Here is a 23283-nt window from a genome sequence, read left to right as displayed (position 1 = left end):
CACTGGGTCTCCCTCTCCCTCCATTCATGGTCAAATACAATCTCTAACCTCCCTGCCTCCTATCAGCTTTCCTCCACTCCCTCCTTAGGCCTTTGAAATCTGTCTCCTATAGCTATACCCCTCCAGGGACAGGCCGCCTTCCAGGCACATCCATAGGTCCTTTCTCTGCTTGCATTCTCATATACAGGCTGGGGAATCAGAGGCATTGGCATCAGATAGAACCATGCTCATATCCAAGCTCCACCACCCTTTCTCTGTGGGACCTATGCTAGTGACTCAACCTCTCTGAGCCCCTGTGTTCTCATCTGTAAAATGGGATAATAATTCTAGCCTCTTGCAGTTCTTGGGAGTCATAAATGACATACAGCGTGAAACTCACTAGAATGTAAGCTCTGTGTGGGCACGGCCTACACTATCCTGCTCATCCCAGTACACCCAGTGCTTAGCACAGTGTCTGGGATTAAATACATGCAGTAGGCACAAAAGGAGTGTTCCAAAGAGGTAGCTATTATCGTCAGTATTCATCTTAGCTTGGCTATTGCACTCCGGAAATGCTGCCTTCTCCTGACATCTGTGATCTTTCCACCAATCCAGCTTTTCTCTTCCTAGCTGATTCCTCTGTGTAATGATGGGCACCTCCCTGCCACCTGCCCTCCATGTTCAATTCCAAAGTCTCTTTTTAGTCCTCACCGGGCTCCTCCATCCTCTTGCCTTGAGTGGGCACAAAGAGGGCACCTGAGCCCCCGGCTCACCTCCAAATCATCTCTTTACCTTTAGTGATGCAGTGCTGGCTTCGTGTTGAAGTCAGGATCCAGGCACTTCATTTCTCTGGGCCAAGTGCATAACATAAGCAGCATAAGAAATGCTAAGTGTATGAATGGATAGATGCATGAATAATGCAAGCTTTCTGGTTGTTTCCTTTGTTATTTCCAATATTAAACATGTCCCCATTTTCCCCTTCAAACCAACTCTATCCCAAACACCCCTTTTTTAGTGAATGGTACCCCCAAATCTCCCATCATGTGGTCTTCCCAGCTCAATGCCATCTTTGTCAGACCTTTAATAACTCATTTATAAAGACCAGAAAAGGCTAGGTCTTGACCTCCAATGATCACTCAAACTATTATTAGCATCCAACACAGTGCTAAGGGAGCACGTGGACAGTGCTTTAGCTAAAGCTTTGAGTCACTGGGAAAATTCTGTTAGGAAGTATAAAAGCCTGCAAAGTTGAAACCTGTGTTCGGTGTCTTTGAAGTCCTTGGTCTCAGAAGACTGCACAGATGAATACTTATCCCATCGTGCGGCTGTCAGCCTTCTATAGGCTTTGCCCCATGACAGTGGCTGAAGGACAATGCCAAAGCAGATTTCAATTCATGACAAAATGATATAAAATAGTGGCAGGGCACGTGTGTGCACACACAAGGATGTGTGATTCCAAGTTCTCAGATTATTCTGAACTCTAGCTCCAGCTGGCTTGGCCCAACCATAATGTTTAGAAGCAACCCGAGCAAAATCCAATTTTAGGTGTTTAATTTTCTCTGTCTCCAGGGATGGGAGGTAAGAAAATCTACACACAGCTTTTCTATGAGATGTTGCATCTGGTGGCTTCCTGAGACCTTTTTAGCTGAGCGGGAATGCTGGTGCTCACACCCTTTGTCTTCCTTCTTAAGTCTCTCTGACTGTGCTAGCAGATGAATTGATTTACCTGGAACTGTGGGAGCCAGTGTTTTTTATTATCCTCCTCGTGGCTGGGTGAGAACAGCCATGATGCTAGCAGTGAGCCGAGATTACTCAGACCTCTGAGGCCGAGGCCTCTGGGGAGAACCATATAGTCTGTCATTTGCTTCAGTACACAGCAGGCTTGACAAGCACACATTAACCTGCCTGGACCTCTTTCACTGGTAATTTTAGCCAAGTCTATAGCCCTTTAACCAAAGATACATTTTGTAAAAGTCTCAAATAACAGTGACAACTGTTCTAGGCAGTTGCTACAGACCCTTCTTTGATTTCTCTTCCTCCTCTGTGTCTCTGGTTTCCTGAACTCAGATTTTTGACTTCCTGTCTCTTTCTGGGTCCTCTCATTTGGCAGCATCTCCATCTACCTCCTTTCTGACTCTCTGGACTTTGGCTTTTGGCTCAGTTGTCTGTCACCCCTTCCAGTTGAGAGGTCTCCTGTGACCTCAGGTAAAAATTGTCTGACCCCAGCCCTGTATCTCATGAGGGATTTGGAGGAATCACCAAGCACTGGAATGGTACTGTGGTCATTTTCCAACGCAATGCTGGCCACACAGAAATTAAACGTCATGCCATGGATGATTTTAAACCCCGAGGCCAGAGGTGGATAAGTGACATAACACAATGATAAGGTCTCAAAGCCACCAGGCTGGTTCTAATCTTGAGTGATTTAGGAAGGTATTTTATTAGTTTTTATTTATTATTTGAGAGAGACAGAGAGAGAGAGAGCATGAATAGGAGGAAAGGCAGAAGGAGAAGCAGACTCCTCGCTGAGCAGGAAGTCTGATGTGGGACTTGATCCCAGGATCCCTGGATTATGACCTGAGCCAAAGGCAGACACTCAACCAATCAAGCCATCCAGATGCCCCTAGGGAGGTATTTTATCCTGTTTCCTCTAGCTTCCTAATTTATAAAATGGGGATAACAACACAGCCCCCATGGTGCTTATATAAAAATTAATGCAATACTATATACGAAGTGATAAGTCAATAATCTATAATAAATGGGAGTTCTTTCCATCATCATCATCATCATCATCATCATCATTATTATTAATATTGCACAATCATCTAGATTGTGGCTAGTATGGCTACCAACTGTGGGGCACGTACCTGCTTTATGAAATAATAACTTTCTTCTTTTGCCCAAGAGTTTATGTCACTAAGCAAATCTGAGACATTTCAGACTTAGAAGGTTGGTGTTGGTAACCATGGAAATGTTTGTTTGAAACATCCCAGCTCTAGGTCATCCACCATAAGCACACTTTTTTCCTTTCACTTAAGTCACTGAGGAAAATGTTGGACAAGCCAGGAGAAGCAAAGAACCCACAAGGGCTGCTTTCTGGATGGCCCAGAGACTTTTTCCTCCATTTGATAGCTTTATCTTACCTGTCTCCAACCCTCTGGTTTAGCCACATGTCCCATTACAGACACCTAGCTCCCAGCCTGAGAGTCCAGGCAAGTCATGTGGGTTCTCAGCTGCCACTGTTCATGTCTCGACAATTCTCTGCAACACTCATTCCCTGTTTGCCTGCCTGAAAAACGCATGCTCCCCTGGAGCCCCCACATAAATGCTTCTTCCTCTGTGAAGCCTCACTCAGCTCCCATGGGAAGAGTGGTCACTCCCTCCTGGGTGCTATTATAATGGACATAGGATCCTTCATCCTTGTCATTTTGATGCTGAATGAAGTGTGCTTTACTTAGTACTTTAACCCAGATTATATTCATAGTAAAGAATTAATGAATTTTTGTCACTTAAGCAATTTAATCCTCCTGGTCAATCTTCTATATGGCATAATTAACATATACTTCCTTTCATACTGATTTTCTAGTTTTATTTTATCAGAATTATTTTCATTGGGACTAATAGTTTCTTACACTGATTTTTATAACTAATATAATGATTCAACGAGCAGTACTTTTTAAAACTCTACATCACATTTTATAATTATGGCCTCTATCAGAGAGTTTTCTTTTGTGATCATTATTCCAAGTTTGGTTTACTTGAATTACATTTTGCAGATGTGAAGTATGTTTGTTAATATTTATTTCTTCAATTAATTTTTTAGTTTTTAAAATTTTTACTGTGTTCATTTTTATTTATTTATTTATTTTAGATTTTATTTATTCATTCACGAAAGATACAGAGAGAGGCAGAGACATAGGCAGAGGGAGAAGCAGGCTCCTCACAGGGAGCCTGATGTGGGACTCGATTCCTAAACTGGGATCACGCCCTGAGCTAAAGGCAGACGCTCAACCGCTGAGCCACTCAGACGTCCCAACTGTGTTCATTTTTATTTGATGCTTTAGTTTGTGTTGATTATCTTTACGTAGGGTGTGGAAAAAGAATAACAGTTTACATTTTATGTTTTTAAAAAGTCTTTAGGAATATCATAATTCAAAGTAAGTAGGCTTTCTGGGTTGTGTACTTACTACAGTTGCCATTGGTGGATCAAAGAACACAGAAGTCCTTGAAGTCAAAATGAAGGAAGGAGTCAAAGCATCTTGTTTAAATCCATGACATCTTCTATCATTTTCTATTAGACTAGTACTTAGAAAATGGTGAGGTGGTTGTTTTTCCAGCTAGATTGAATGCAACTTAAAGGCAAGGTCTGTGTCATTAACCTCTAGCTTCCCAGCACCTAACAAGTGGGTATATGCAGAATGAATAAATGAATGCATAAAGAAATGAACCCTCATTGCCCTGTGCTTCAGTGTATCTACCTGTAAGTGGGGATAATAGTGTTTACATCACAAGGTTGCTGCAAGGATTAAGGGAGTTAAAATGTAAATTGGTTAGGACAATAATTCACATATAGCTACTGCTACATCACTATTAACACTAGTATTATGGTCAAAAATCCCATCACGTTCATGTCCTATTATAGGGAGCTTATTATTCCATTAGGCATTGCTTCCTTTAAAAAAATGACTCTAATATTTGTTTCTTATATTGAATTGATAGCTACATCCATTACAACTTCCATCTCACCCCAGAAGATCATAACTCTGACTTTTCAAGTTATATAAAGCATATTCTCTTATACTTGTCGGGCCTTCAAATTCAAAACCTGTTCATTGAGGACATACTAGATTCCAAGCATCAATATAAATTAAGCAGCCATAAATCTTGATTTCAAGTGTGTGTGTGCGTGTGTGTGTGTGTGTGTGTCTGTTCTTTTTCAAGTGTTTTAAAGTCTAGTAAGGCAAGAAGAGGGAATGATGACATTGTGTCTCTTACGGGTCTTCTCCTCCTTTGAATCCAAGATCCCCATAATACACAGTTGACAAGCCAACTTACAAACATAACTTAAAACATTTTTAAGTTTAGACTTATAAACATAACACAAAGGCTATATAATTGAAATTGTGTGATATTAGTACATAAACACACCAACAAATCAATGGAAACAGAATATAAAATCAGAAACAGATTCAAACATGTATGGCAATTTAGCATATGATAAAGGTAGCATTGCAACTCAGTGAGGAAATGGTGTCATTTTAAATAGAAGGTGTTAGGATGGGATCCCTGGGTGGCGCAGCGGTTTGGCGCCTGCCTTTGGCCCAGGGCGGATCCCGGAGACCCGGGATCGAATCCCACGTCGGGCTCCCCGTGCATGGAGCCTGCTTCTCCCTCTGCCTGTGTCTCTGCCTCTCTCTCTCTCTCTCTCTCTCTCTCTCTCTCTGACTATCATAAATAAATAAAAAAAAAAAATTAAAAAAAAAAAAAAAGAAGGTGTTAGGATAACTGGTTGACCATGTAGAAAAATGAGACATTAGGTCCATTCTTCACACCATACATCAACATCAATTCTGAATGAATCAGAGTTTAAAATGGGAAAAATATTCGGTCACACAAATACTGGAAGAAAACAGATGAGTTTCTTTGTAACCTGATGTGGGTAAGTTTTCAATGACTAAACTCTGGAAGCAAGAAGGAAAAAGAGATACATTTGCTTACATTAAAAAAAGAAAAGAAAAGGAAGGGAAAAGGTTTTGCATGGCAAAAACAAAAACAACCCCCCCCCCCAAAAAAACCCCACACACACACACACACACACAAACAACAAACAAACCAAACCAAAACAAAAAAACCACCAGAAGCAAAATCAAAAGACAAGTAACAAACAGGGAGAAAATATTTGCAATGTATATGACAGGCAAAGTATTACCATCCCTAATGTGTAAAGAGATTCTAAAAATAGAGAAAAGACTAACAATCCTATAGGAAAATGGGCCAAAGATATGAAAAGCTCACGGAAAAAAGAAATGCAAATGGTCTTAATCACATGAAAAGCTGTTCAACTTAGCTCTTAATAAGAGAAATGCAAATTAAAACTACTCTGAAAACCATTTCTCATCTGTCAGATTGGCAAAAACCCAAATAGTCCACAACATACTTTGTTAGTTGACTGTGGGGAAACGAACTTTCATTGTTCCTGGTGGAAAAAGCACTACCCCTCTGGAGGGATATTTGATGATGTCTTACCAAAATTACCCATATGTTTGCCTTCTGACCTCACAATTATGGTTTCAAGAATCTGTTCAAATGATAACCCAGTAAAAATATGAAAAATGCATGCCCAGGCCTATTTATTATAGCACTATGCCCTCAAATGGAAATTGGTAGAAAAAACTATGGAACATGCATACATTGGAGTACCATGTAGCTATAAAAAGCAATAAGGCATAATCTCTCTAAACTATTATAAAGTGATCTTCAGAATAACAAATATATGTTGAAAAAACCATGGTACTGAAAAGTGTACACATGTACTACCATTTAAGAAAGATGTGAATACGTGTACATATTCCCTCATGTTTTTCAAGTGTAAAGTAAAACAAACAAACAAAATGTTTACATGAGAGGTAGTGAGAAAACAGAATGGAGAGGAGTGATAGAAAATAGATTTTTCTGAATATGCTCAATTTTGTAGATTTGACTTAGAAATTATGTAAATATTTACATAATTATAAAAAATTAAATATGAAAAAATAATTCCTAAAAATCAAAAGCAAAATGAAAGAAATGAACCTGTTATTAGGTTGGTAGGAAAATAGCAGAGAGGAACTACTCCAAATGACTTTAAATCATAATAATTTGACTATGCATCTCTAGTGGAATATAAACGACAAAAAGAAAAGCAAAAAAAAAAAAAAAAACCCTGTTTCTAGCAGTCCTATTGTTGGTGATAGTGTTGTATTAGTATTCTGAGACAGTTGTGCGCGTACTGGGACATAAAATAAACAAGTAATTGTATTGGTATCATTAAGAATCAGAATTTTTGACATGGGAGAAGGGAAAGATACAAGACTGATAAGGTGAAGTAGTAAAAACTCTCTAGTCCTACATTTGAATCAGAAAGATCATCATGAATGCCGGGTATTTTATCTCTACAAACATAATAATACTAATTTCTAGCTCTGACTACTAGAAACATGGACCAACCCAATAGCAATGAGCATCCCTAGTGTCCAGGCTGTGATTTTAACTTATTTTTTAATATATATTTGTTTATCTACTTACTTTTCAGACTGTGATTTTAAATACCATTTCTCACTAAAAGAGAACTGGACTCCTTAGGGAAATCACTGATTATAGATTTGGAATAGGAAATGTATAGATGAGCCTGGAACATCCTGATGGCAGGGAAGCCACTAAAGAATCAAAAGGACTCAGGAACTAATGTTATAGGTTACCAATGGCCAAAGGGGAAAATATGCAAATCAAGAAGGATATTAAATGTAATGAATTGAAATACATCCAATATATTTAAATCCATAAGTTCATAATAATACTAAAAAGACTAATTGGTCCCCTTTGGAAGATGGTAGAAAATCAATTCATTATTTTGAAAGCTGTTATAAAGTTGTTTATTCTGACTTTTCCAGATGAACTTTATTGTACTTCTAGGCAACCCAAAAATGGATGATTGTAAATGTCTTTTGTATAAGTCACAGGAATAAAAGGCACAGCATAAGGAATATAGTCAATGATATTGTAATAGTGGTGTATTGGGACAGATGGTAGTTATGCTGTGGTGAACACAGCATAATGTATAAACTTGTTGAATCACTATGTTGCATACCTGAGATTAATGTAGCATTATGTGTCAACGATACTCAAATAAAAATACACATATAAAAAAGAAAAAAAGTTTTTCCAGTTAATAAATGAGGAAGAAAAATAAAAATAAAATACCATCATTTTGCAAGCCCTAGTGAATCACTGTATCTAGGCAATATTCAGCAATGAGTGCTAGTATCGCAAACGAGGAGACAACTAGACATTATGTACCTCATGATGGAAGCATACAAATACGGCCTATGAAATATTCTTGCTATAAAATTGAACCTACATCTCCAGATCTTACTACCAATCTAGAAGAAATATAGAGGACAGAAGGACATGTTAAATGACATTAGGGAAATTCAATTGGGAAAATCTGGACTATGAGAGTCTCTATAGGACAAATGACCTGATCTCTTTAAAAATAAATTACAAGACGAAAAAAAAAGAGACGGAGAGAGAAATTCAGTAGGTTAATAGACACTTAAAAGACACATTAACCTATTGGATTTTGATTCAAACACACAAATTGAAAAACAAAAAGTGATAAGACAATTAGGGAAATTTGAACACTGATAATATTTGATGGTATTAGGGAATTTTTTTTAACACTTTTAGAACTGAAAATAGTATTGTGGTTATATTCTTTAAAAAAATTCTTATCTATTTTAGATGCATATTGAAATATTTTTTGATGATACACTGTCTGGGATTTGCTTCAAAATAACTGAAGTTGGGGGAGGACTGGAGATTTTGGGAGAACCAAAATTGTCTGTGCATTCACAATGTTGAAACTGGGTGATGGATGCACGGCAATTTATTATATCATTCTATTTTTGCATATGTCCGAAATTGTCCATAATACAGAGCTGTTTCTGTTTTTGTTTAGATCCTATTTCTGATAAACTATGTGGAACATGGAGCACAATACCTTGGATATTAGATCACTTATTGCAAATGACTTTTGAACTCAGGTTCTAAATCCCCTTGCTATATAAAGGACCACATCTCATTTAATTCATGAGCCTAAGGAAACTGAAAGGAGGGATAGATGATCTGTCTCTGTCCCCTGGAAGCTGAAGCATGGGTATATAACCTAGGTTTGGTCAACTCTATGTTTTCAATAAGGACTTTGAATTTTGGTGAACATCACCAAGACCCAAGCAGTGGTGCCCAGTATTCAGAAGCAGAGCCACCTAACCATGGCAGTGGGGTCAGTCCTAAACATACTATTTCTTAACAGCTGGTTTTGGCTATGGGTCTTTCTATTTTCCCTTGGTTCCTGTCTGTTTTCTGAATCTGCATCTCTAGATTTCTTATTAATTCTTTGAAATCTCCAATGACCTTCTAATAAATTCCTTTTCTCTGTAAGTCAGCCTGAACCAAGTTTTCTTTGCTTACAACATAGATTCCGGAATGTCATCCAAATAAAGTTTAATAGGACTATAATAACATAAATTTAAACATGTTTTAAAAAATAAAGCACCATATAAACTGCATGGTAGTATATTTATGTTACATATATATATATATATATATATATATATGCATGTATAACATGATTGTATGTTTTGTATAGAGCCCTTTATGGTTTACAAAGTACTTAAATTAATTTCTTGTTATCTTTGTTGTTAAAATAATGATTATAGTAATGAGACAATAAAGCATAAGAATGAATTTACTTTTTTGACCAATATAAATGTTTTTAATCTTATAATACTTTTAACCTGCTTTGCTTCCTTCATCCCACAGGCCCTGTGGAATAGCCATTGGTATTTTCTTAGGGTATAGAGAGATATTAGATTCTTCTTGGCTAAGAATGAAAATTTTAGAGAGGGCATGCACACTGGTAGATAAGGGCAATAAAAAGATGTCATAGAAATAGAATAAAGTCACTATCTGAGGTACAGAGAAATCTCCATGCAAATTTCTGCTTAATTAAGCTATTAAATAAGGATACCCAGATAAGGAGGAGCTTAATTGATTCCTTAGTGATCCCAGGGCCAATATGTGGAGCCAGTCAGCTGGATATTTTATTGTCCTAGATGTTGCTCGGTTACATAGGGAGAAGAGAGAGGATCATTCACAGGGAGAGATTCTATACTCAGTTAGACCTTGAGATGAAGCTAAGCAAGAGCAATGAAAAAAGCATAAGGCCATCACGAGGGTTTGGGTTATCTCAGTGAGCCACAATAAAGGCAATCATCCAGGCTTTGGAGCAGGTGGTAAAAGGTCAGTCAGCCTGGAGGATGAAAAAGCTGTTCAAGAGGCATTATAATAGGAGACCATATTTTAAAGAGAATGATGATAGTGAATGTTCCAAGACAGAGAGTCTAAAATGCCACTAAGAAGCCCCAAGTGAGTAAAGCTTGGACATCCAGACAAGGAGTTGGTGACTTGCAGATATGTCCAAATGGGTGTCCAACAGGGTCCTGTCTGGAAGACTCTTCTCTGTGCTACATTCCAGAGAGCTCAACCCAGTGGAGTCATCTACAGCGAGGGCCAATATGGAGAGGAGAGAGCTCTTTCCTCCAGCTGCCTGCTCCGGACACTAGGAAGGGCATTGGCACAGCGGTAGTAGTCTTCCCTCCCTTTCCTACCTCTACGGCTTCCATCCCAGAAAGGTGGAGACACCTGTTATTTATTTATTTATTTATTTATTTATTTATTTATTTATTTATACAACTGTTATTTATATTGAAGATTTCACTTCAAAGAATAATAGGCCAGGCTTCCAGATGTTTCCTTATGGCAATTCCATGTAGCTGAAGAGTCGTCTCTTTCAATATCAGAAATTTAATAAGTTTTGCATTTTCCAAGGAAATTTTTAAATATGTGCAATGCTCCTTTTGTTTTCTTGAACAGAGTACACACAATATGATTTAGATTTTTCTTTATGTCTCAGGACTATGATTAAGATCATCCAATAATTGTGCTTGGGGTGCCTGGGTGATTCAGTCAGTTAAGTGTCTGACTCTTGATTTTGGCTAGGTTATGATCTCAGGGTCATGAGATCTAGCCCTGTGTGGGGCTCTGCACGGGGCATGGAGCCTGCTTAAGATTCTCTTTCCCTCTCCCTCTGCACCTCCCACTCCCCCCATCTCCCACTCTCTCTCTTATACATATAAACATATATATATTTATAAGTAAAACATATATATATATGTTTACATATAAAATTTACATAAAAATCTTTTTATATAAAATATATAAAATTGTGCTGTATGGTTTTGTTCTATAAACCCAGGGATCTGCCTGGATGTTTGGCCCTAGAAGAGATCCAAGCCACTGTGGTTTTGGTCATGTAGTATCTATTCTGAACTCTATGTTTAAATAACTTGGATAAGTTTGGAATATTTTGGTCCCTTGGAAGTTTAACAGTGCTTGATGATGACCATCATTCTAATTTTTTATTTGTGACAATATATTAAACTACTGATTCAACTTCTTTAATGGTTATAAAACAATTTTAGTTTTAATTTCTTCCTGTGTCAGTTTTTATAAGCTATATTTTTCTATAAGTTTGTTTTCTTTAAGTTTTCAAGTTTTTAAATAAACTTGTTAATAGTATACTCTTCCTGTTTTAATCTCTGTATCAACTGTAATCATTTCTCCTGTTCCATTCCTAATATTATTTATTTGTGATTGTGGCACCTCTCTCTCTCTCTCTCTCTCTCTCTCTCTCAAACCTAGTAAAAGTTTGTCAGTTTGATTAGCCTTTTCAAAGAACCAAGCTTTGGCTTTACTAGTTATTTCTTTTATATATATATTTATGTATATATATATATAAAAGAATACATGTATCTTTTATATATCTCAGATATGAATTATATATCAGAATGAATTATGTCATATAATATATATATTTCATTAATTTATGTTCATATCTTTATTTTCATCTAGTTTTTATTCTTTTCTATTTTTTTTTAAGATTTTGTTTATTTACTCATGAGAGATACAGAGACAGGCAAAGAAATAGGCAGAGGGAAAAGCAGGCTCCCTGCAGGGAATCTGATGTGGGATTTGATCTCAGAACCCCGGGATCATGCCCCAAGCCAAAGGCAGACACTCAACTAGTGAGCCACCCAGGTGCCCCCATCTAGTTTTTGTTCTGATATTTTTTAACTACTCATATATTCATAGCATTAACATTCAGCTCTTCTTTCCAAGAATGGGATACTGTACAATTTCTCTTATTTTTTGCAAAATGTTTTAATTTAATTTTTGAGGTGTATGATGTAATGATTCAATATTTGTATACATTGTGAAATGATCACCACAATAAGTCGAGTTAACATCCATTACCTTATACAGTTACGAAAATTCTTTTTGTGTGTTGAGAAGTTTTAAGATTTATTTTATTAACAACTTTTAAATATGCAATAGGGTATTATTTACTATAGTCACCATGCTGTACATTATATTCCCATGACTTATTTATTTTATAACTGGAAGTTCATACCTCTTGACCCCCTTCACCCATTTTTCCCATAACCCACCCCCTGCCTCTGGCAAGCACCAATCTGTTCTCTGTATCTATGAGCTTATTTTTTCTTTTTGTTTTTCTCTTCCTTCCTTCCTTCCTTCCTTCCTTCCTTCCTTCCTTCCTCCCTTCCTTCCTTCCTTCTTTTTTCTTTTTCTTTTTTTTTTTAGATTCCACATATAAGTGAGATCATACAGTATTTGTCTTCCCTGTCTGGTTCATTTCACTTAGCATAATACCTTTAAGGTCCAACCAGGTTGTTGTAAATGGCAAGATTTCATGTTTGTTTTTTTTAATGCTGAATAACATTCCATTATAAGTATATATATCACATATTCTTTATTCATTCACCCATTGCTGGATGCTTACGTGGTTTCCCTATCTTGGCAATTGTAAATAATACTGCAATGAACATAGGGTGCACATATCCTATTAAGTTAGTGTTACTTTTTTGTTTTCCCACAAGTGGAATTGCTGAAACATGGTATTTTTATTTTTAATTTTTTGGGGAACCTCCATACTGTTTTCCATAGTGGCTGTACCAATTTATATCCCCATAAACAGTGCACAAAGATTGTTTTCTCCACATCCTTGCAATACTTGTTATTTCTTTTCATTTTGATAATAGCTATTCTGATTGGTATAAGGTGACATCTCATTGTGGTTTTGATTTAGACTTCCCTGATGATGAATATTGTTGAGCATCTTTTTATGTGTCTGTTGGCCATCTGGATGTTCTCCTTGGAAAAATGTCTATTCAGATCTTCTGCCCATTTTTAAATAGGATTTTTTGCTCTTTTGCTATCAAGTTATATGGTTCTTTATATATTTTGGATATTAATCTCTTATCAGATATATGATTTGCAAATATTTTCTCCCATTCAGTAGATTGGCTTTTCATTTCATTATGGATTCCCTTCCCTATGCAGAATCTTTTTAGTTTGATGTATTCCCACTTGTTTATTTCTGCTTTTTCCTTTTGCTTTTGGTGTCAGATTCAAAAATCATCACTAAGACCTATGTTAAGGAGCTTACTGTCTACATTTTATTCTATGGGTTTTATGGCTTCAGGTCTTACATTCAAATCTTTCATCCATTTTGGATTAATTTTTGTGTATGGTGTAAGAAAGTGGTCCAGTTTTTGCATGTGGCTTCCCAGTCTTCCCAATGCCATTTATTGAAGAGACCGTCCTATCTCTGTTGTGTATTCTTGACTCCTCTGTTGTAAATTAATTGACTGTATATGTGTGAGTTTATTTCTGGGCTCTCCATTCTGTTCCACTGACTCATGTGTCTGATTTTGTGCCAGTACCATACTGTTTTAATTTACAACTTTTCTTAATTGCTATTTTAGCTGAATTTCACCTAATGTAATATGTAGCATATTTGTTATCATTTAGTTCAAAATATTTTCAAATTTCCAGTATAATTTCTTTCTTGACCATGAGTTTTTTAGAAATGTTTCATAATTTCCAAAAGTGTGGCTTTTATCTATAATTTTTAGTTGTGGATTTCTAATTGAATTCCATTGTGGTCAAAGAACATGTTCTATAAAATGTTAATCCTTGAAATTTGTTGAATCCTATAGTTGTTAGATGCAGTATTTTCTATGTCCTATTAGATTCAAACTGTTAATTGTGTTGGTATATCATTTACTTGAAAAAATGTATTGAAATCTTCCACTATATCAGTGGAGCTGTTGATGTCTCCTGGTAATTCTGTCAACTTTTACTTTATATAAATCAAGGCTGTGCTGTTAGGTGCATAAAAGTTCATAATTGTTATATATTCCTCATGAACTACACATTGTAGAAATCTCTTTTTGTACTAGGACATGTTGTAATGGTATTTTTCTAATATTAATATAACTACAGCAACTTTCGTTTCATTGGCATTTGCCTGTTATTAATTTTTCTATCCATTTAGATTTTAACCTTTCTGTATTATTACATTTCAGACATATTTCTTATAAATAGCCTACAGATAATTTAAAAAATTTAATTTTAAAATGTTTGCCTTTTAACTTAGTCCCTGTAACTTACTATATTTACTCATGTATTTGGATTCATTTCTACCATCTCATATGTTTTCTCTTTGTACCATCCTTTGTTTCTATTTCTCCCTTTCTTACCATTTTCATATTTTATTTTTCCCCTCTATAACTTTGAAGTTATACTTTCTCTATCTATGATTTTCATGGCTTCCCTAGAAACTTTAATATGCTTATTTCATCAAAACTGAAAGTCAACCAGTATCCTTTCCACCCTCATTAACATATAAGCACTTTAGAACACTCTAATTACAATCACCCTCTCTCAACTTATTTGCAATTGTCATCATGCGTTGTAGTTTTAATAATCCTATGAGACATTACTGTAGTGTTATTTACCATCAACATTTCTTTAGATTTACTCATAAATTTACTACTTTTTGAGCTAAGTATTTTTCTTTTATCTCAGATTTCCTTCTGGGATCATTTTCCTTATTCTTAAAATGTATCCTTTATAGTTCATTTTAGTGAGGATCTGTTAGTGGCAAACTCTTGCAGTTTTTGTGTTTCAGAAAATGACTTTCTTTTACTCTAGTTTTTAAAAGATATTTTTATTGAGTATATATACATATATACTCACACACACACAAATGTAAGCTCACAAATCTTTTCTTTCTGTTTTTAAGATTTTATTTATTTATTCATGAGAGACATGCAGAGAGAGGCAGAGACATGGGCAGAGGGAGAAGCAGGCTCCCTGCAGGGAGCCTGATGTAGGACTCAGTCCCAGGACCCTGGGATCATGACCTGAGCCAAAGGCAGATGTTCAACCACTGAGCCGCCCAGGTACCTGCTCAGAATTACCCTCTCTCAGATTATTTAAGCTATTATCTCATGGTCTTCTGGATTCCATTGTCACTGAAAAGTCCACTGTTATTCTAACTATCATTAATTTTTCTGTAGTCTATCTTTCCTTTCTGACTGCTATCAGATCTTCTCTTTGTCTCTAGCATTCATGATAACATGTCTAAGTGTGGATATATTTGTATTTATCCTACATTGGACAGGCTGACTTCCTGAATCTGAGGGTTAATCAACTTGGGTACATTTTTAGTAATTAGCTCTTCAAATATTGATTTTGCCTAATCCTCGCTTCTTACCATCTCCATTTGGAATTCTAAGATATTAGACCCTTTCCCTCAATTCTACCCATCTTTCAATCTCTGTTTTGTTGTTTTTGTTCAAATTTTTCTTTGTATTTTTGGGCTGATTCTGAATAATTTCTTTAGGCATATTTTCCAGTTTACTGTTTTTTCCTTTAACAATATCCATCTGGATGTTTAATCCATCTACTTAGCTTTTAATTTCCATTTTATATTTTTCCATTATATTTATAATTTCCATTTTTAAAAAGATTTATTTATTTATTTGAAAGAGAGAATGCACAAGTGGAAGGAGGGGCAAAGGGAAAGGGAAGAGAGAGATCTCAAGTAGATTCCCTGCTGAGCTCAGAGCCCATGAGGGGCTCCATCACAGGAGCCTGAGATCATGATCTGAGTTGAAACCAAGAGTCTGATGCTCAACTGACTGAGCTACCCAGGCATCCCCATTTCTATATTTATTATGTTTGAAATTCTATTTTTATCAATACAACTGGTCTTTTTAATAGTCTCTTTCTTATTTATATTTCCAATCTCTTATTTATTTATTTAAAGATTTATTTATTTTAGAGAGAGAGAGAGAGAGAGAGACAGAAGCAGAGGATCTTAAGCCGACTCCCTGCTGAGTGTGGAGCACAACAGGGGGCTTAGTCTCATGATCCTGATCAAGACCTGAGCCAAATTCAAGTTGGATGCTTAACTAACTGAGCCACCCAGGCACCCTACCAATCTCCTATTTTTTTTTTTTTGAAGCTAGTATATAGCTTATTTTATATCCTGTGTCTGATAGAATCAGTATTTCAAGATTTTATAGAACAAATTTGGCTGTCCAATGCTTTTGCTTTTAGTGCTTTCTTTTTCCCTTGTTTTGTGATTTTTTTTTTTAAAGGTGAATTCACATTCCTTGAAACTCTAGCTATGGGAAGTTTTATAGCCTGGGTTAAAGAGGTCTTTCCCCAGAAAGGGTTTGTATACATTTTTGTAGATGCCTAAGAACTTCCAACAACTTTAAGTTTAATTCTACTCTTGAGATTTTCTGGACCATGAAGTATTTTGATTTTATGTTATAAATCCAAGGGAGGAATTCACAAAGGAGAGTTTTTCCTCTCGTCAGCATAAAATTGGGTATGAAGGTGGGAGTATTTCTACCCTAACATTGGGGGTGAGGGTGGGAGTATTTCTAGCTCATCTTACCCTGAAATAATTGGTCTTTGAAATACCAGTTTTATGGGAGGTATGGTGGGGAGCCAAGGGGTTATTTTATGAGACTCTTCAGGTTTGGAAACTCTGAGGCTTTTGTTCCTGTCCTCTGTACTCTATGAAATTAAGAAACTCTATGAAATTAAAGTCACCAGGTTCTTCAAATATAATATATTTAGGATTTCTCTAGGTTCCTATTTTCATTCATATTTTAGTCTCAGTATTAATTTCCTTGGGTTGTTATAACAAAGCACCACAAGCTGGATCTCCTAAAACCACAGATTTATTCGCTCAGACTTCTAGAGGCTAGAAGTCTGAACTCAGGTGTTGACAAGGTTATGCTCTCTCTAAAGCCTTAGAGCAGGATCCTTCCTTGCCTCTTCCAGGTTCTGGTGACCCCAGGCATTCCTTGGCTCTACTCCAATCTCTGTCTCCATCTTCACATGGTCAGCCGCCCTCTGTATCTGCCTGTGTCCACAAATTTTCTTTCTAAAAACACCAGTCATATTGGATTAGGGCTGCTGTAACCCGGTATGACCTCATCTTAACCTGATTACACGGGCAAAGACCTTATTTCCAAATGAGATCATATTCACAGCTATAGAGGGTTAGAACTTCAACATTTTTGAAGGGAGTCAATTCAATTTATTTATTGTCTGTAAAAATTTCTTTATTTCCTACCACCTCTTGAATGCTCTCTTGTATATTCTACTTTTTTTATAGCCATCATCTGTACAATCTTTCTGTCTCTTATTCAACATCAGGGCTTATTTCTCACTCTTTTCATTCTGCTTGCCCATAGGAACTCCCTTCATTTTTCCACTGAGCTGTGGAATTAGAATCCGGGGGGCGGGGCGGGGGGGCTTATTAGAAATGAGCACAAAATAAGAATAAGGCTTTAAATAGTGACTCAGTAGATATAACTCTGAATAGAGTAGAATTACTGCATGGACACTGAAATACTTTTGTGGGTGATGCTCATAGGTCTTTTATCCCTAGATTACTGTGGTATATCTTTCTAGGCTTTCACATCATAAAGATCTGGGGCTGAATCTTTTCTCTACCTCTTATAAGTGGTGTGACCTTGACAACATACATTAATTCTTAATTTCACAATTCCCTCATCTGAATAAAAAGGATATTATAATAACAACTACTTTTTAGGGATGTAGACAGATGGCATACTTAGATGCCAGAGCAGGTAGTGAATAATTGTGCAAACAATCCTTTCTGCGTTCCAAATGGGTAAGGACTTTGAATAAGTTGCCTGTGAACCAAAGAGGTGAGAAAAGCAGTGTCTGTCCTTTTTACAAACAAATCCTGTGGAGTAATTGCAGGGGCTCCTTCCTTATCCAAGGGACTCCTAGATAAGGAAAGTGAGGTACTGAGATGTGATTCCTAAAACACGAAAGGAAGATGCTAATAACCACGTGACATGTGAAAGTCATTTTGGAGATGAGGAGCGGTTCTGTATCCCTTAAGGGGGAAACTGGAATTCCAATGAACTAGCTCCTCCTTCTGTTCACAGCTCTGCCAGCCAACAGGTTGTTGGGTCTCTGCTTGAAAAACCATCTTTCCTTCAACTGTTATGACACGTCATCTCTGTCAAGTGGGAGGGAAGAGGTAGAGAAAACGAAATGCCAGACAACATTTTATCCTGTATTTTACACCCTGAACACAAAACCCAAAGATCTTTAACACGTATTTGAAAGCCTCACCCAGGCCCAGACTCCAAGTGTTTTCTAAGGTCAGCTTCAGACAACTTGCTCCTGCTGCCAGTCTTCAGAGCCCGAGGATTAAGTCGGGGCAGTAAGGCCATCCCACACAGTGCCAGTCAGGTCACTGCAGATGTTATGAAAGACTCAGTGGAGGTGCCCTATCTCTCTTCGGGGCAGGGTGAGGTCTGTCCAGGGTCAGCAGACTGCCCATTGGGGTGGGAGGTCTAAGGGAGTCAGAGGTAAGAGGAGGGTGTATCCAAGCTGAAGTCTTTGAGTGGGAACTGGAGATACCGATACTGAAGCCAAGAGTGGCATCATTCATCGGAACCAGCCAGATGTTGGGGTGGTCTGCATGAAGGGCTGGCAGTGAGGAGGGATATCTTGGATGATTGCTATGAACACCAGCAGGTACAAGGTCCTCTCCAAGGGTTGTCACACAGGGATATGTCAGGCTGCTTCAATTAAGATCCCCATGGACTGGAAAATGGGGACCACCATGGAGACAAGCCACAGCTTGAATGTTGGATTATTTGTGAGGGTAGGACCACAACCTGGACAGAGGGGTGGGCTTCCCTCTAGGATGAGGTCCTTCATTGTATCCACTATCACATTCCTACCAACCACCAGGGGACCTCATGTGTCTCTCAGATATGATGGGGGTGGGGTGTCATTTTAGAGTCATCTTTTCATGGGCCCAGGAGAAAGAGCCAGAGCCTAGGAAATGATCCTGTGGGATGAGAAATTAAATGATGCCTATTGTGGATTCATATCATGTGATGATAGCTGCAAAAGGCCCTCTACTTTGGGGCAGGATGGTGCTACCTCCAAAGAATGGCATGAGGAATGAACAGCCCTGACTAGCTGACCAGCACGTGGTGGGGTCAGAAAACAGAATGGAGTGAGACTGGCTGTGTTTTGCTCTTTTATACTTCATGAGTGTATTTCCCTGTAGCCCTCCCCCCTCTCTCTTTTTTTGAAGATTTTATTTATTTATTTATTTATTTATTTATTTATTTATTTTTATTTATTTATTTGTGAGAGACAGAGAGTGAGAGAGCATGAGCAGGTGGGGCAAAGGGAGTGGGAAAGGCAGATTACCCATTGAGCAGAGAGCCTGATGTGGAGCTCAACCCAAGAACCCTGAGATTGTGACCTGAGCCAAAGCAGATGCTTAAATGACTGAGCCACCCGGGCACCCACCTACAGCCTTCTCTTGCCAAAGTCTTTAGGAAAGTTCTCTGGGGTACTGTGGAGGAGGCAGAGAATATCAGAGTGAGAAATCCCAAAGGAAGGTTACTCTGAGGGTCACTCTAGTCCAGCCATTCCTAGATGCCTACAGGTCTCTTCCTGGAACACACCTTTGCTCAGCTCTGGGGAGCCTGTGTTTGGTTTTATCAAAGAGGTTGTTCCCATAGAGGGGAGCTTGACTGTTCCACGTCCCCAGTCCTAGACAAAGCAGTTTCTGAAGTGCTTTTCTTCTCGAAAATGCTATAGGTCTCCTCCTCTGACTCTATCCCATTTCCAAGCAGTCCTGGTCACACACATGGAGCAAGGTTAGGGACTAGACATTCAGAATCCATCTGTGACCCTCAGCCTTGCATCCCATTTCTCCACATCCTTGACTCATTCAGCTTTCAGGGAGCTCAGCCAAGTCCTCTGGGCAAGAACTCTTACTTACCCTGATCCCCAGCTCGACATTCTCGCCTCCGTAGACCTCCATGCCTTCGTCTAGTAGGCCAATCTCCTGGAAGTACTGCCGGTCCACAATAAAGCAGCCGATGAGGGCAGGGCTCCTACAGGGATGTGGGAGATGGGCCAGCAGTTAGTGGAGGGGCTGCTTCCTGGGGATGGCCAGAGGAGTACTAGCAGTGGTGCCTTCCTCCAGGAGGATCTGTTCCTCTTCCTTCCTTTGCCACTAGAGCTGGTATGGGCCTTGTTCTCCAAGGGGCCCTCCCAGGCTCACCTTCACCAGCTGCTCTAGGGCGGCTGTTTCTTGAAGGCAGCAGCAAGAGCTCCTGTCCTGGGGCCAGTTGTCATTCCAGGGGGTTCTTGCCTATGTAACCAACCCCAGGAAATAGTGCTCACCCCACCAGCTTGGTCTGAGCATCTGCATCTCTAGCTGCCCTAATGCCTGAGTTCTGAATCACACAGCCAGTCTCTGCTTCTACCTTGGCACCCAGGCTAACTCCCTACCTTTCCCCAGCTTGGGTTCTGTACATCAACCCTGGTTCACTTAGAAAGATTAGCTGGGGCTTTGGAGAGCATAGTAAATGATTTGGATTTTATCTGGAGGCAAAGGGGTGCCAGTGAGGAATTTTCAGCTGACTTTGGAATGAGCAGAAATAAGTCTTAAGTCAGAGAAAGGCAGATACCATATGATTTCACTCAGATATGGGATTTAAGAAACAAAATAAATGAACAAGGAAAACAAAGAGACAAACAAAAAAAAAACCAGACTCTTAAATATAGAGAACAAACAGGTCTGTGTTTTTAAAAGAATCCTTGGGTAGCTGTAGGGTGGCTGGAGGAGGCCGAGTGGCAATAGGAATCCAGTTGGGAAGCTCATTGCTATGTCTACGGCAAAATGATGAGGTCCTTGACCTGAGTATCAGGAATGGAGAGGGGGACTGTTTAAAGACACATTTTAATGTAAAAATCAACAGAACTTAGAAAACAGATGAACAGGTGAGAAAGAAGGAGAAATATGAATGCCAACTGGTTTTGTGGTTTGGGTGATGGCAAGGTGGGGACCACCCATCGATGCAGGCTATAGAGAAAAGGCTAGTTTCAGAAGGAAGAAGCATTCCCTAGTGGGAACGTGCCTGGGGGACAGTAGAGGGAGAGAGCCAGCTCCGAGGGCTTTTCTATCGCTGGGTCTTAGGCCAGAGCAATACATCAACAGCCAGTCGGTCCAGGAGCTGGGGGGCCTTTCCTTAGTGAGAGTGTGAGTGCGGGGCTCACCGGCTGTGTGCAGGTGCCTAGTGAAGCACGAGACTTCACTAGAGTGATTCGTATTAGGAGAATCAGCGTGAGTGCATGTGGGCTGCTTCTCTGCTGAGAGCATTAACTTTCACAAATGACACCGCACACAGCTACCATTTCTAGCCCTTGCATAGCATTTTATCAGCTGGTGGCTGAATGATTCGCAGGGGAAGAGAGAGAAAATGAGATGAGGAATCCTCAGCTATGAGAAAACGGTCAGTCACGTGCAAATGGACCCATCTTTGACACTGGAAACTCATCAAGGTGGAGAAACAGCTCCTTTGTAAGCCATTTCTTGGGACAATGCTGATGCGGGAGGCTGCTCTGCAGCCTTTGGGTCGGGACCCTGCCCCTCCTCCTTTCAAATCACAGCATTTTATTCCAGATGGGTTCACGTTCCATAGACCGCAGGCAGCCAGGCTGGTCAGTCTACTTCAATCCACCACTCCTAGAGTGGGCTGAGTTCCTGCGCTGGTGGAGGATGCTTGATCCAGTCCTTGGAGGTGCATGGTATGAGTAAAATCCCCCCCCCCCCCCCCCCCGGCTGTGTGTCACTGTGAAAAGTTCCCTAGCCTCTTGGAGCCTCTGATTCGGTATCTATGAAACTGAATCAACTATAACCTCACACGGATTAAATTAAATAATGTAAAACTTTGAAAGCCTCTGGGATGTAATTGTTACTTGAAAATCATTTAAAAAGATGCATTTGCACATTGAAGCAGCTCAAAGAATCCCCTCTTGAAAAGCATGGTGATTTAAAAACATCAGCCTGGCGGAGTGGGCAGTGTGAAGTCTCAACATTTTTCTCGACATTGCTGAAATGTCAAGTATTTCAACATGGTGCTCTAAGACCTGCAGGAAGGGGCCTTCCCCATTTGGCGAAACCCACTCAGAAGAACAGCAGAATCTGAAACAGCGACTGTGCAATGAACATAGGCCACCTTACATAGTCTATCACTTATTAACCAGCTGGGGTATGATGTAGACCCAATCAGCCTAAAAATGTTATTGGTTTATCCCCTTCCTTGTTCCCAAAAGGGTTAGAGATAGCTTACAAAAAATGTACAGTACGGGACGCCTGGGTGGCTCAGCGGTTGAGTGTCTGCCTTCGGCCCAGGGCGTGATCCTGGAGACCCAGGATCGAGTCCCACATAGGGCTCCCTGTGTGGAGCCTGCTTCTCCCTCTGCCTATGTCTCTGCCTGCCTCTCTCTGTGTGTCTCTCATGAATAAATAAATAAAATCTTTAAAGAAAAAAAAATGTAGAGTACATTGAGAAACAAAATACATAAATGTCTGAAAAGACCAAAAGTTCACAACAAATCGGGGGCCAATTAGAATACAGGTCCTCCTTCACAGTTCTTAAAGGTGACCCACAAAATTCACACTGAGCTTCCTGGTAGCCAAGGTGAAAATGAACAACCCTGTCTTAGAGGTAAGATTTATAGTTCCCATATGAAAATACCACACTCATTCCTTGGGGCTAACAAGATTTTCTTTGTCTAGCAGTCAGTTTGAAAGAAATTTCTCATGTCAGTCTTCTAAGAGGTCACTTTGGGACACAGTGAACAGCCTTCCCAAAGACGTCACTGTAGAATGCAATAGAAGGTAGCTCTGGGCTCTTTTTTATCGCTTACAACGTGTGGACACAGCTCCAAGGGAACAGGAGCCAAAGTGGGCAAGGTATATTTGTAATAACCCACAGCTTTCTGTGGGGTTGTCTTCACCTAAGGGTAAAACCAATAATGTTCATCCATGAATATAATTTCTGATGGCCAAGTTTTTGAGAAAAATTAGGCGATGGAAACTTTGAGGCTGAGATGATATTCTCTGTCAACGACCTAGGAGGCAGGTTTACTACGACTAGGCCAACACATTTCAAGATGAGCAGAATAAAGCAGCTAGTACAGCGCAGTCTTCTGCAAGAAAGCTCCTTGCACGATAGC

At 38.9% G+C, this 23283-nt stretch overlaps 1 protein-coding gene across 1 annotated transcript in view; it reads right to left on the bottom strand.

Moving 5' to 3' along the window:
• Positions 1 to 23283, bottom strand: part of GALNT18 (polypeptide N-acetylgalactosaminyltransferase 18) — a 340362-nt gene that overhangs the window by 75912 nt on the left and 241167 nt on the right. Inside the window, exon 6 of the mRNA XM_041730190.1 lies at positions 20036 to 20150. Within this exon, the coding sequence (XP_041586124.1) occupies positions 20036 to 20150 (115 nt within the window). The remainder of the gene's footprint in view (positions 1 to 20035; positions 20151 to 23283) is intronic.

The sequence above is a fragment of the Vulpes lagopus genome, chromosome 15, assembly GCF_018345385.1.
Source record: "Vulpes lagopus strain Blue_001 chromosome 15, ASM1834538v1, whole genome shotgun sequence".
NCBI lineage: Eukaryota > Metazoa > Chordata > Mammalia > Carnivora > Canidae > Vulpes > Vulpes lagopus.
This window is presented reverse-complemented; position numbering and strand designations above follow the sequence as displayed.